The following is a 14,894-nucleotide window of genomic DNA, read 5'->3' as shown; positions in this document are numbered from 1 at the left end:
AACCACCATGTTGCCAGCAGTCCTGACATCCTATCTCTTCACCAACCACCATGTTGCCAGCAGTCCTGACATCCTATGTACTCACCAACCACCATGTAACCAGCAGTCCTAACATCCTATGTCCTCACCACCCACCATGTAACCAGCAGTCCTGCCGTCCTATCTCTTCACCAACCACCATGTAGCCAGCAGTCCTGACATCCTATCTCTTCACCAACCACCATGTTGCCAGCAGTCCTGACATCCTATCTCTTCACCAACCACCATGTAGCCAGCTGTCCACTCGTCTCCTCCCCCATCCCATGGCACCCCCAGACAACTGGGGAGTGGAACGGTGTGTGTCGGCTGTGTCTCAGCCCCCCAGACACACAGACAGACACACAGCATCTGTCCAACCACAGATCTGCCAACTCGCACCAGTACCGATATTGATTTTCACATGATAGTGCATCAAAAGCACTCATTGTTCAGGGAGCGCCCAGCTCAAAGCTGTGATTTCTTCATTTTGTCAATCTCTCTCTCTCTCTCTTCTCAGCCCATCCACTGGCTGCATTAAATTAGGCTACAGGGGAATTGCGTGATTCCTTAGCATCTGTTGGGGAGGTTAAGAAAGGAAGAGGGATGAAAACAGTGATATTTCCTGCCCTGGCCTCCAAGTGGAGAGTTAGAGGGATGGAATTGAAGAAAGCTATTTATGTGAAAAACGGTTCCCACTTTTCTTCCTTCTAATTTCCAGTGTTGTTTTCATAGTGTCTTTACTAGAAGGATCAAGCCATCTCAGAGGCATTCTGTAATATTCCATCCTGATTGGGACGGGGTCACATGTTAGTAAGGTTAAGAACAAGTAAGAACTAGCAAAGCTACAACACTGGAACAAGGAGTGATTTACCCCCACAGCTTGAGAAGTAGCAAGTTAAAGAGTTCACTGAATGTAGTACCGCTGTATGGACTAGCATGCTACCACCAACATCCTAGATGTTGTGTAGCCCTTCCAAATCTGGTAGCCACAGCTGCTTATGTGTGTTTTCGTGTGTGTGATATACTGATTACATTGTAAAAGGCCGTCGTAACCATGTCGTCTACTCTTGGAAGCGTTACCCTGGTGTAGGAGATTTATTACAGCTGCTATTTCACCATCTGTGCTCCCTTAACTTGGAGCCTTTAAGAGGGCCACCTCCACCTCTACTGTGGGGAGCTAGCAGAGTTGACCCCCGACCTCCTCTAGTGAGAGGTTCCAACTGGGACTTACGAGGCTCCGCATAAAGAGGTGATGATGATGATGATGCCAGATTAGCGGCGGTATTGGGGTGAGGCCCTCTTCTCAGAGTGGCAGCCAGCCGAGCCAGCCCTGTTTGATACCCACTCTGAGTAGACATGGAAAGCCATGAAACATTCAGTAGATTCTCCTCTCCTAGAGAGCGAGAGAGAGAGAGAGAGAGAGAGAGAGAGATATAACAGGCAGACTCTCTTCAGAATTTGCTCCACTTCCTCTCTCCTCCTAACCCCGACAGAGCTCTTACATGTGGAGAGGCTGAGAGAGAGTTCACATTTTATTACACTCATAAAGCAGTCGGCACCAACTGAAACCATGAGCATACAACATGCATAAATGGAATGAGACAAAGATAAAATAAAAAGGTCCAGTGATTCTAGTGGCTCATTCGTCATGAGCATAGTATGGTGTCGGAGTCCCTTTGTACCGTTCAGTTCTTGACATTGACGTTGTCTGTTGATTTTGGCTACCAGGGTCCCTGCCTGTTCCTTTGTTTTTCGGGAGGCTGACGTCAGCCTGCGCATCACTGGTTCTGGGGCCAGTGAGCTGTGAATGTAAGACGGACATATTCCAAGGCGGGGCGCATGTAGCGGGCGTACAGGCCCCCCAGGCATGCGCCGTAGCAGAAAAGGTGCGTATTTCGCAGCGGTTAGTGTTGTTGCCACCTGCTTGCTCCGTGGTAGATCCTTTTGTACAGTGACCCCCTAAAATCTTCACATTATCGCACATTCGAAGCCCCTCGTCCCGTCATCCGGTCACAAACCTGCCGCCCAGTGCCTGAAGGCAGGTCGGACACATGGTCGGATCAGGCATCGAGGGTGATAGTGTGGTCGATTTGATCCCAGGCATCGGAGGAGTCAGTGCTGGTGAGGGGGGAGGGGTGTGTGTAATTGCTTGCATGAAACAGTCTTGGAGGTGAAAAACTATGTGAGCGGATTGTTCCTGGTCTGCTTTCGAACACTCCGAGTTATATGGGTGTTATGCCTTCTCTTCATTCAGGTGGCAGAGAGGATCTGCTGTGGCACAACTCGGACCGGGGGAGTTATTTGTAAATAAATCAGCCTTAACCTGCTGTGTTCCTCACAGGGGTTAGATTTCTGGGAGTAGCTGGTGAGAGTGCTGGGAGGGCTGTTGGGTCCAGGGGGATTAGTGATCGGATGACCTGAGAAACAGGTTGTTCATTTCATTGCTCTTCCAATTTAGTTGTTTTAATCAATACCAGGAATATTGATTTCCCGCTGGGGGCTTTTAAAAGATGAGATATCTGGTTAGAATAGAGGAAGAGCAAGAATGTAAGAGGATAAACAAATTGTAGACAGAGTCTAGTTCCAGCCCAAAAAAAGAACCAGACTGACTGCCTGATTGTGTGGCAATCTGTGTAACACAGACAATCTCACACCCTCTCCAAATCATGGCATGTGTTCCTCTGCCTGTTGTATATGGGTGTTTGACTGGAGTTCACAACGCTCAATAAAGCAGTTTAATTTTAGAGGAGCCCTGCCACTCAGGATAGTGTTTATAGGCTTGGTGGGGGTGGTGTGGGGCACACGGCCGTTGAGCACAATGGGTAGAGAGTAGCTCCATTATGGCCTGGGATAAACCCTTCCTTGGATTCCACCCAGGCAGGAACACATGAAGACATCAACACCTGCCCTACTGTAGCTGTCCCCTGTCTTGCATACACATGATAGGATGTGACCCTTGGGAGGAAGTCCAGGTCATCATTGTCTCAAGCCAGTTATGGTGTTAGTAGTGTCATTATGTACACGGAAGCGTGTCTAACTCAAACAATACATTTATATTTATATTGCTGAGCAACTGCCATTCGTGACGTTATGCAGAAGCAGTGCTTTTGTTTATTTGATTGTGATTTTAATAGTGTGCAGTTGTGAAAAAACGTGCAGGCTATGTCCTGCACAAATGCTGTTCAGAAAAACATATGGTCCTCTACGTATGGTCCTATATGTATGGTCCTCTATGTATGGTCCTCTATGTATGGTCCTCTACGTATGGTCCTCTACGTATGGTCCTCTACGTATGGTCCTCTACGTATGGTCCCCTACGTATGGTCCTCTACGTATGGTCCTCTACGTATGGTCCTCTACGTAAGGTCCTCTACGTATGGTCCCCTACGTATGGTCCTCTACGTATGGTCCTCTACGTATGGTCCTCTACGTATGGTCCTCTACGTTTGGTCCCCTATGTATGGTCCCCTACGTATGGTCCTCTACGTATGGTCCTCTACGTATGGTCCTCTACGTAAGGTCCCCTACGTATGGTCCAATACATATCTCCCTTTCATAATGGCTCTGCTCTGTTCCCAAGACGTCACACCCTACCACCTGTAGACCTGGTACCTACCCACCTCCGTGACTCCCCCGTGTAGCCTCCCTCTCCAGTACAGACGGACCCGACCTCACTCCAGTCACCCTACCCTTCCCTTCCTCAGCTTCCAGCCCCGGCACCCCTAGGCCCCCCTGCCGAGTCACGCCATTAGCATGCATGATCCGTGCCGAGGCGTGTCGGAGGGCCAATTTAGAGGCAGCCGAGACTTGCAATATCATTTGGAGATAATCTACATCTGTGAGGGGGGGGGGAAGTGGCGGCTTTCACTCTTTATTTTCTCCTGGTCTTACTGGCCTTCCCTACTGACTGTTAACACCACCTCCTGTGATGACACTGAGAAGAGCGTGTGCAGATACGAGGGAGGGGGGAGGTTGGGCTGTGTATGTGGCTGGCGTTCCATGTGTATATCAGAGGAGAGATGGAGAAGGCCAAGCCAGAGGGGACAGGACATGTGGCCATGGTTGATACTGTATATCCCTCAATCCTTTAATCTCATTAGTGACATGTTAAGTTGATTCTTCTTATCTGTGTCTCTGTGTGTATTTACTCGGCTCTCTATGTCCAGGACGAGGCTTAGGCTACCTATATCTGTCTCTCCCTATCACTCTCTGTTTCCCTCCCTCCATCTAACCCTCCCTCTCCCCCAGACGGCCTTCTGTCTGTGGCTTTGTGCACGGCAGCGCTGCAGTATTTTAATAGTAGGTTAAGCTAATGGAGGTGAATTGTGATATTTGAAAAGATTACAGTAATTTAGGCAGTTGTAACGGAGCATGCCATTGCCAAATTGGTCTTTCAGAAATGTCACAGCAGAAAGAGCAAACCAAGAGACAGTGTACAATGTCCTCCACATAAATGACCTTGCCCCTCCTCCACCCCCCACAAAATAACAAAGTGGAAATGGGATCATAAAGCTAACTGGGTTTTATGTCCTCTTAACTAGTTGATGTAACACATAAAGAAAACAAAGCAATAAAGGAGAGGGGAGACGCAGGGCAGGCTGGAGAGAGATGACACTAGGGAGAGTGATGAGAATGAAGCTGGGGGGAGAGATGAGGCTGGAGAGAGAGATGAGGCTGGTGAGAGAGATGAGGCTGGGGAAAGAGATGAGACTGGGGACAGAGTTGAGACTGGGGAGAGACATGAGACTGGGGAAAGAGATGAGACTGGGGACAGAGTTGAGACTGGGGACAGAGTTGAGACTGGAGACAGAGTTGAGACTGGAGACAGAGTTGAGGCTGGGGAGAGGGTTGAGGCTGGGGAGAGGTTTGAGACTGGGGAGAGAGTTGAGACTGGGGAGAGAGTTGAGACTGGGGAGAGAGTTGAGACTGGGGAGAGAGTTGAGACTGGGGAGAGAGTTGAGACTGGGGAGAGAGTTGAGACTGGGGAGAGAGTTGAGACTGAGTAGAGAGTTGAGACTGAGGAGAGAGTTGAGACTGAGGAGGGAGATGAGACTGAGGAGGGAGATGAGACTGGGGAGAGAGATGAGACTGGGGAGAGAGATGAGACTGGGGAGAGAGATGAGACTGGGGAGAGAGATGAGACTGGGGAGAGAGATGAGACTGGGGAGAGAGATGAGACTGGGGAGAGAGATGAGACTGGGGAGAGAGATGAGACTGGGGAGAGAGATGAGACTGGGGAGAGAGATGAGACTGGGGAGAGAGATGAGACTGGGGAGAGAGATGAGACTGGGGAGAGAGATGAGACCGAGGACAGAGTTGAGACCGGGGAGAGAGATGAGACCGGGGAGAGAGATGAAAGACCGGGGAGAGAGATGAAAGACCGGGGAGAGAGATGAAAGACCGGGGAGAGAGATGAAAGACCGGGGAGAGAGATGAAAGACCGGGGAGAGAGATGAAAGACCGGGGAGAGAGATGAAAGACCGGGGAGAGAGATGAAAGACCGGGGAGAGAGTTGAGACCGGGGAGAGAGATGAGACCGGGGAGAGAGATGAGACCGGATAGATATGAGACTAGGAAGAGGATAATGCTGCAGAGGATGAGGCCTGGGGCTGATATTTCCAAGTTCACCCTGAGAGACCCTACTGTAATGTATTGCCAGGACACACACAACTGCCTGATGAAGAGAGAGGGAGAGAAACACACACACACACAGCAAATGCCACTGTGAAAATATATGTTCTGTTTTGGAAGCATAAATAGCCTCTGACAGCAGTTCAGTTTTTTCTCTGTAGATATAGAGTTGTGTGTCAGGCCAAATAGCTGTAAGTGTATCAATAATGTACTGGGGCTCCCCATGTCTCCCATGTAATCGAATTCAACTTGCCATGAATTATGCCTCAGTGTTAAGCTCAGGGTTCTGCCCTCAGGCAACAGGGTAGATTTCTCTTTCTTCCTCTCGCTCTATCCTCCCCTCACTCCCTTCATCCCTCTCTCCACAAATACAACAGAACAGTTTGCTGCCTGTGACCTTTTCCTATGGTGTGGAAGATGGCTACAGGGAGTCAGTGACCATAAAGGCAGTGCTGTGTTGTTAGGTATTGGGAGATGGAGACGGGGCTGAGATCTCTGTGGAATAGCAGGCACTTTACTGCTTACAGCCTGACAGTATGTACACAAACAAGTGGTTAATTGTGTCTTTATACTATTGTGATTTTCCAAACATGGAAACCACTTTCTAGACTAGAGCCCTCCCTCCTTTTACTAAGTTTACCTCTTCGATGGCGATGCTGTGCTGGTTTTGACTTTAGTGAAAACTGCCTTTTTTTGGCTCCCTGGAGTGACGGTACTGTGGTATTGATGGGATTAGTCACTCTGCATATTACAGTATTGGAAGATTAGTCACTCTGCATATTACAGTATTGGAAGATTAGTCACTCTGCATATTACAGTATTGGAAGATTAGTCACTGCATATTAGAGTATTGGAAGATTAGTCACTCTGCATATTACAGTATTGGAAGATTAGTCACTGCATATTACATTATTGGAAGATTAGTCACTGCATATTACAGTATTGGAAGATTAGTCACTGCATATTACAGTATTGGAAGATTAGTCACTCTGCATATTACAGTATTGGAAGATTAGTCATTCCGCGGCACTGCAATATTTTGGGATTAGTAACTCTGCATATTACAGTGCTGGAAGATTAGTCATTCTGTGGCACTGTAGTATTGTGGAATTAGTGTGGGATTAGTAACTCTGCAGTACAGGAGCATTGAAGGATTAATCGCTGTTCAGGACTGTAGTATTGACTGGTTCAGTAATTCTGCACTACTATAGTGTTAAAGGATTAGTCACTCTGCAGTACTGTTTTATTAAGGGTTCAGTCACTCTGCAGTAGTGTTGTTTTGGGGTTTAGACACTCTGCAGTCCTGCAATACTGAGAGATTAGACTATTCCCCTGCAGTACCGTAGGGATTGAGGGAATACCTACAGTAGTATTATGGATTAGTCATTATTCAGTACTGTACTATTAAGGGGATAAGTCAATCTACAATACTGTAGTATTGAGGGATTTGTCGTGTTGCAGTCCTGTAGTTTTGAGAGATTAGTCATTCTTCAGCACTGTAGTATTGAGCTATTAGTTACTTTGCATTATTGAGGGATGAGTCACTTTTCAGTACCTTGGTTTGGAGGAGGGGAGATGTGAGAATGAATCAGTTCTGTAAATGATGTACCTTTTCTCTCTTTCCTCCTGCTCACCCGCTCTCTCTCTCACTGTTTTCAGGCCTGTCAAAGGAAGTGCCTGCTCTTATACAGAAGCAAATGTGCTTGAGGGAGCAAAATGTTTCTCAAAAGGACGTTGGTTCCACAAATATGGCAGTCAGGAAAAGAGAGTTTTTCTCTTTCTGGGCCCGAGAACCTAAACAGAGAAAGTGCTGATGATCCGTTTCCACCTCTGTCACTTTTACAAAGTTCTACTTTTAAATTGTAGATGTGAAGGAGGCTATGATATATACAGTATGCCGGCAGTATTGTCGACAGGAGTGTGTGCGTGCGCTTGTGTCTTGTGGGTTTGTCATTAAAGAACAGTACAATACTACTGCCTTCCTTGAATCCGAATCATCTTTAATTGCTGTGCACTGTAAATGTGCAACATACTCAGTGGTAGACAACATATGGTGACAGAACAAATCAAGTGAACATTATGTATCATACAATTATATACAGTATGAGTGGTGAATAACTAGAATATGCATGGATTGTCTATATTCAGTCTCTACCATTCACGCTTAATGTCGGTTGGTGAAATCTAGATATCTGTAATGTTGTCCTCCTGCCTGAGATTGTGGACTGTGAGAATCCCTGGAAATAAACTAACATCTGAGCCCCTTAATCTCAAGGTGTTGAGGTGGAGGGAGATTCCTTAAGTCAACCACCGCCTTCATGGTTTTGTCGGAATTGTGTAGAATTCCTAGTCATTTTATGTGGAAAATGTGTGCATACTCTGATGTATAAGAGAGGCATTGGGCAGGGGGGGGGCGCTTTCTGAGTTAAATATGCACTAGAACTGGTTTGTGCGGCACTCCATTAAAGCTAGGCCTTTGGTTTGGACGTTGTAATCTGGCTGATGCCTTTTCACAGTCATTACTGGAAAACTACTTTTTCAGCCTGGCTTTAAACTTGTCTGGCTGACCTAATTCCCAATTTGAGCTTTTTCTCGGCCTCCCTGATTATTTTCTCCTACACTAATTGTTTCTCCTACACTGTTGTAATTCCACCATCACCAAGGATTCACAGCGTCACTCAGGTTGTTGGTGTAAAATTACTGAGAGTAAAAATTCCCATTTTATGTACTCTTATTTGGAAAAGAAAAAGAAAAATGTAGAGTACAGCTCACATTTTTACTTATGGTATTTTTCAGTCTAGAATGAGGTGTGTGTGTGTGTGTGTTTTTAGGCCTGGTTGGGTCTGTGTGTGCATTCTGCAACTGAGCTAGAGCAGTAGTAGAAAGGTCGGTGGAGCGGATGGTGTGTTTCCTTGGGGTGTTGACTAGATGCTGTGCCCTAGTTGTCAGTCTGGGTGGGCGTTACCTGGGGTAGGAGGGAAGAAGAGACGGGGGTGTTCCTTAATTACCCTCCGGTAGAAGACTGGCAGGCAGCTTCCTGCCTTCTGGTCCTGGGTGGACCTGTCAATCTCACCACCCTCGACAGAAAATGTGCTGCCTTCAATAATGGTACTGAATGCCCTTTAGTTGAAATTATTACATGGCATAGATAGTACTGGATACATAACATGTTGGAATTTGTTACAGATGAGTGTTTTTGTCTTTTATTCTATAATTACTTTGACTGCAAGAATTTTGAAGTGATCTCTCATAGCACAAAAACAATGTCCTAACGTGAATTGGAAAAGCCTGGCCATTGAGCTAACTTGAACATATCATCCAACCTGCTTCTTTTTGTCGTATCTGCTTTTGATGCTTTCATTTCATGATGACTACAGTACTTTTGTCTAAAGTTTGCAGATAAATAGGTAAGGTAAATTCACCAGCACTCAAACGGCAAAGAAACAGACACACTGTCCAACTCTAGTCTCCTTTCTCTCCGCCACTCCTTTACCCGCACCCTCCCCCCTCCTCCCCCATCCTCTCCACTGCACTGTGCTGATAAGAGCGCCAGCCCTCCACCCTCTCACCCCCGCTCCACCTCCTCACTCCCCCTCGCCATTAGCCCAGGCTCCCTTCGTATTTTCATCAGGGGCTGAAGGGCCTCGTCAGCGCCAGTTGAAACCTGAGCCGTCCATGTAATTAGTTAAGTAATAACAGGGACGTGGCCATCGGGCCTCTCACGGGCCCAAGCCCCGCTGCTCCACCAGCGCCGGCGACACCCACCCCGATCCCCAAGGGCTCTCCACGGCCATTAGCCGGCAGCGGTCAGAGACCCACGTCCCCCGTCTCCCCTCGCCCACTACGCCTCTTCACCCGCCTGATGGAGTTATAATCATAGGCAGCCAAATGTCCTCCGTTTCAGGACGCGTCGGGAGACGTGAAACAGGCTTGGTTGAGGGGAGGCATGACCTCGGTGGCCTGGGTCCGCCCGTCAATTGTTTTGATTTGTTTGTTTTCGATCCATTTTCTGAAGGCTGATATGATGATATTGGCGCAGCCATTGAAATAGTTAAAGACGCTTTAATAACTCAATATCCTGGTGTGTTCCAGGAGGGTTTTGATACCCCCGTGATGAAAGCAGTAAGTGTTGTGTTATTGCAGCCCTGTGTGTGTGTGTGTGTGTGTGTGTATGTGTGGCGTGTGTGTGTGTGGCATGTATGCGTCCGTGGAAGCATTGTGAATGGGATCACAGGAAGGGAGGGCGTGTGTATGGGGGTAATAGTGCCCTGAGGGGGAAGTGGTCATGTGATGACAGAGGGAGTGTGATGATGAGAGAGGGAAGGGGGAAGAGAGGAGTGAGGGGGAGGGAGAATGGGAGAAATAGAGAGTCAGGAAGGGGAGGAGAGAGAGAGAGATGAGAACATTTGGCAAACTTTGCCTGGAGATGCAGCAGCCCTGCTCGCTTCAGCAAGCAGACAGATATAAAACAAGCAAACATGGGAGCCCATTTCAGAAGGCGGGACATGAGGCGAACATGAAAGATATGGAATGGGAAGTAATTGTTACTATTCTGAAACTATACTGAAAACAGTGCTGGTTAAATAGTGGACAGGACACATGTTGGGTTATTTTGAGTCAGCCTACAGTATTTGGTGATGTGTGTAATCCAACATGTTGGGTTCTAGGGGTAACTCACACATGGAGGCATGATTAATGTGGATGAGGGGCCTTTAGATCGGTTCCTTCAGACACCCACAAGAGAACCTTGTATTTCTCTTCATCACATTAAGTTTGTACAATGCACATTTCTGTTTGTCTTGACAGGGCAATGAACATACCTTTTTAGGGGTGTGTGGTCAAAATAAAAAGGACAACACATTTTTGGTTGTATACTTAAATATGTTAAAATGTATGACATCCCAAAAGCCTCTGTGGAAATGTTTTGTTGTTGCGTAGGCATATTTATTTGTCCTGCAACAACACACTCAGTCATCAACTTTTCATAAGCAAGCTAGTTACTACGGTGCCTACAACAGTGCATACATGATTGGATCAGGATGGGAAAAGAGGCCAGGCTATTAGCTCATCATGGAGGTTCAAGATTGATGTGGAAAATTATTTTGCTGGTCATGATCTTTCTTCTGTGCTTGTATAAATAATATTGAACCTCTGAATACAGTCATGTGAAATAGAAAGTGCACCAACTGGAAAGGTCAAATATATATGACACATGATTATGTAATCCTCCCTTCAATATTACTGATAAAAGAAAAAAGAATTGAAGAAATTATGGGCAAACAATTATACATGCAATAATCTACAGAAATGCAATGTCATTGTGTGAAAAAGTACACCCATAGCTTCAGTAGCGTTGCCCCCCCTTTTTTTTTTTTGAAAGTGGTTAATGTAGATGTTTTTTGTAACTGTCTATCAGTCTCTACTACTGCTGGGAATAATTTTGGTCCACTCTTCTTTACAGTAGAGCTTCAGCTGTTTCATGTTCAAGGGCTTTCTTATAGTCAAGGCCCACTTCAAGTCCCCCAACTGCATTTCAGAAGAATTGAGATCTGGGCTTTGACTCGGTCATTACATAACCCTCCCTTTGTGAACCATTCTGTTGTAACTTTGCCAGTGTGTTTTGCATCATTGTGCTCTTGTGTGTTGATAGTATTTTGTTTTTTAGCAGAAGCTTCTACTTTTCTGACCTCCCATGAAGACCGAGTTTGTTCAGTCTCTTTCAGAAAATTGACTCCAGCGCTTTAACATTGATTGTGTCAATACAGGCCAGTAGATCCCTTGATGTTACCTGGGGTTCTTACAGACTTCTATGAACATCTTTAAGTCTGCTCAATTTGGGCAACGCTTGGTGAGAGGACCCATCCTATGTAGGTTCGCCAGTGGTCTGGACTTTTCCCCATTTGTAGATGATTCTTCAGACAGTGTAATCATGTACTTTGAATTGCCTGGAAATAGCTTTGTAACCCCTGCCGGACTCATGGGCATCAATAATCTTTCTTCTGGGGGTCTTAGATAGGTCTTTTGATCTTGGCATGATGTGTAATTACCAACCCATATGGTTAGGACCAAACCAGGGCCAGTTTGTAATGAAAGGCCAGACCCCCCACAAGTTACTGTCTAATGATTTTCCAATCATTTGCTCCTATTTTAGTCCAGCTGATTCTAATTTTAGACATTTTATGTGATTAAGGTATCAATGTATGAAGGTAATTAAATTTCTGTTCACTTCAATGGCATTGAAGGTTTCAACGTTAATTATATTGTGTGGTTTGTTAAATTGGTCAACCCTTATTATTGAATGTGGTCAGAATATAGCTCAGATATGCATGTGTCCTAATCTGACCCATAAAACTCTTTCCAAGGGATGTGCTTACTTTCCCCATGGCTGTTTATGTGACTCTACCTTATGTGACTCCAACGCCACTCCTGTCTGCCCACTGAGGAAGACGTGTCGCGACAACATGCGACCGGGCTGCGTTTAGAACAACAGTGTCTGAGTAAACTATAATTACACCGTCGCCAAGGGGTTATTGGCAACTGCGAGGGCAGTGGGGCAGATACTGGAGCATTGGTTGACTCCCAGCTTTTCACGGACATGCTGCTTCATACTGCTCCATGTAGGATCCAGAGATTTGTGTAGATAGGATTGTGTGCCTAATGAACTGGCCCTTACTATCTTTTTAAAAATAAAACATTAATTACATAATTCTTTACATGTCCCAGCCCTTGAGGTTCAGTGTCATGTATAGTATGTGTAATCATGTAGTTATTGCATTTTGCTGTGCATAGGCTCTTAAGGACTCAAACACTTGTCTAAGGTTTATTAAATGTACAGACATGTGAATTACGTTCTTAACCTGTAATAACCAAGGAGTGTGGTTGTTGATTTGGTCATGGCTTTGTTTCTGCCGCCCGGATTCTTTTAGAATCACAAGATTGCTTAGATGGTGCAAATCATTGTGCTGACTCATTTATAGACCTTTTCAAAGCCTCAGTCTGCTACAAAAAACACACCCTCACAAGTGGACTAGACACACCAGGACGTGTTGCAGCCTTAGACCTCTCTATAATATATGTGTGTAGAAATTTCAGAAAGATCTTGCCTGGGACATGCCACATTAATGTGACTGATGTTCGAAAATTTATGTTGGAGCTTTGCTTTTGCGCCTCCTTAGCTATCGAGTTGTATTTGGACCGTTTCAGGTCCTTAGTGATGTGCATCCCAAGGAACTTGAAACGTATTGCCATATCTACAGCAATCCCATTAATCAGTAGGGGGTTGTTTTCTTTTCCATCTCCTAAAGTCAATTTTCAGCTTTCTATTGAAATGTTTTTGAGAAAGAGGTTTTCCCCAGTGCCACTCCTCCAGAACTCTGACTTCCAGGGTTGAAACGTCTCTTCGTTGTTGGTGAGGCGTATTTTCAGCCTAACATTGAACACTCGCTACTCATTTAAAGGCTGTCTGAAAAGGGGTTAGACTGCTTGCATGTGATTTGCGAAGTATGGGACAGACTGGACTCAGTGTGTGCTTTCTAATGATGCTACATCTAGTTTCAGGGCTGCACATGGTTATTGCTCCTCATTTGCCACTTTATTAACCGGGTATCCAGCTCTGATCTAAATGTCAATAGAAATGTGAATAGGCATCATTAACACTGTGTGCAGGCTTCATCCCTTTTCTTTAATAACTATTCTTATCCCTTGTTTTCAAAGGTGTCTGTGCGTCCACAAACATTGTTACTGTTACCATGTCTATTATGGGCCCTTTTAGCTTCAGGATGTAAGTACAATAAATACTATTTGTGGAAACCAGTGGAAGATGGCATAATTTGTATGCAGACAACAAGGCTATGTACAGCCATTTGAAAAGCTAACATTCAAAGTGGGCTTATTTTTTCCGAAGTAAATATTGCCTCTCCGTATATAGCAGGAAGCAGATTGTACCGACCACGTTCCCACCAGATCTATACTATGTTGACACCATTTATGAAATTGAAGCAGACACCTTTCCAAATCCTTTGGATGTAATCTTCCATAGCACACTTCACTTTATCATAGGTGAAAGGTTCTGTACTCATCACAGCGTGAATCAGAAGGTTGGCTAGACCCCAGGTCAGTTCATTACTGCCTCTTTGTTTACAAAGTGCTACTGCGTACGCTTTCAAGGTCAACATACATCAGCTCGTTGTTAAGGTATAAAAACAGGAGGCACTGAACAAGAGGCTCTTACAGCTCCTGTTTTGTGCAGGTCCACCGTGCAACTAGGGCGGTTTATAATGCTGTGGATCAGTATGTTTAGGAAGGTCTGTAAGTGCTTTATTATATGTTTTTATTTGTGTTGTTGAAAATGTTTCCGAATCTGTAATTATTCTTGTATGGGTTTTTTTTAATATTTGTTTGCATTTTATTAAAACTGTTGTAAGTAAGAAGTTTGCAAATTGTCTGGTCAAATGTTTCTCCTCAGCTGTCAGTTGAGCTACGCTCCGTAAATTAAAAAAAGCCCAATCGGGTCCTCCACACAACGCAGCGTTGTTTTGACAGTAGCTGGCCCTGTAGCAGCTCCACTAGATGGCACTACTCTGACAGCCTTGTATGACATGGGGTCAACACACCACATTCCTTCATGTGTTTCAGTGCCTCTGTTAAAGCAGTGTACCCGTTCGTCAGGTATAATGGAACGATGACTGACCACTGTGTCTCATCAACGGCCTGAAACCTGAGGCGCATGCCTTATTCCTGGAATGTGGACAGTGTCTCTTTATCCTGTGTGACTGTTGGATTGTCACTAATGTGCGTTGGGGTTTTGTGTCCACAGGTAGAATGCAAGAAGGCCCAGCCGAAGGAGGTGATGTTCCCACCGGGTACGCGGGGCAGGGCCAGGGGCCTGCCTTACACCATGGACGCCTTCATGCTGGGCATGGGCATGCTCAGTGAGTACAGTTGGATTGGTTTCAGTGTAGCTCTATTGGTAAATGTAGCCCTGCAATATTACTAGAGTGACTTCCACAGCTAGATGTTACCTTGCTCATGTCTCTGACATGAATCTACTGTTCTGACTGACCGCCTCCCTTTATCACATACTGACTGACTGACCGCCTCCCTTTATCACAAACTGACTGACCGCCTCCCTTTATCACAAACTGACTGACTGACCGCCTCCCTCTATCACAAACTGACTGACTGACCGCCTCCCACTGTCGCACACCGACTGAATGACCGCCTCCCTTTATCACATACTGACTGAC

General features: G+C 45.7%; 1 protein-coding gene across 14 annotated transcripts in view; it reads left to right on the top strand.

Annotated features, from left to right (window-relative positions):
* The window catches only part of msi2b (musashi RNA-binding protein 2b), a 234,946-nt gene that overhangs the window by 163,621 nt on the left and 56,431 nt on the right, over positions 1–14,894 (top strand). For all 14 annotated transcript variants that reach the window (XM_020047766.2, XM_010875238.4, XM_010874835.4 and 11 more), the window contains exon 9: positions 14,465–14,579. In XM_020047766.2, the coding sequence (XP_019903325.1) occupies positions 14,465–14,579 (115 nt within the window). The remainder of the gene's footprint in view (positions 1–14,464; positions 14,580–14,894) is intronic.

Source organism: Esox lucius, chromosome 1 (assembly GCF_011004845.1).
Source record: "Esox lucius isolate fEsoLuc1 chromosome 1, fEsoLuc1.pri, whole genome shotgun sequence".
Classification (NCBI taxonomy): Eukaryota; Metazoa; Chordata; class Actinopteri; order Esociformes; family Esocidae; genus Esox; species Esox lucius.
The sequence above is the reverse complement of the archived record's forward strand: the minus strand, read 5'-3'. Positions and strand labels throughout refer to the sequence as shown.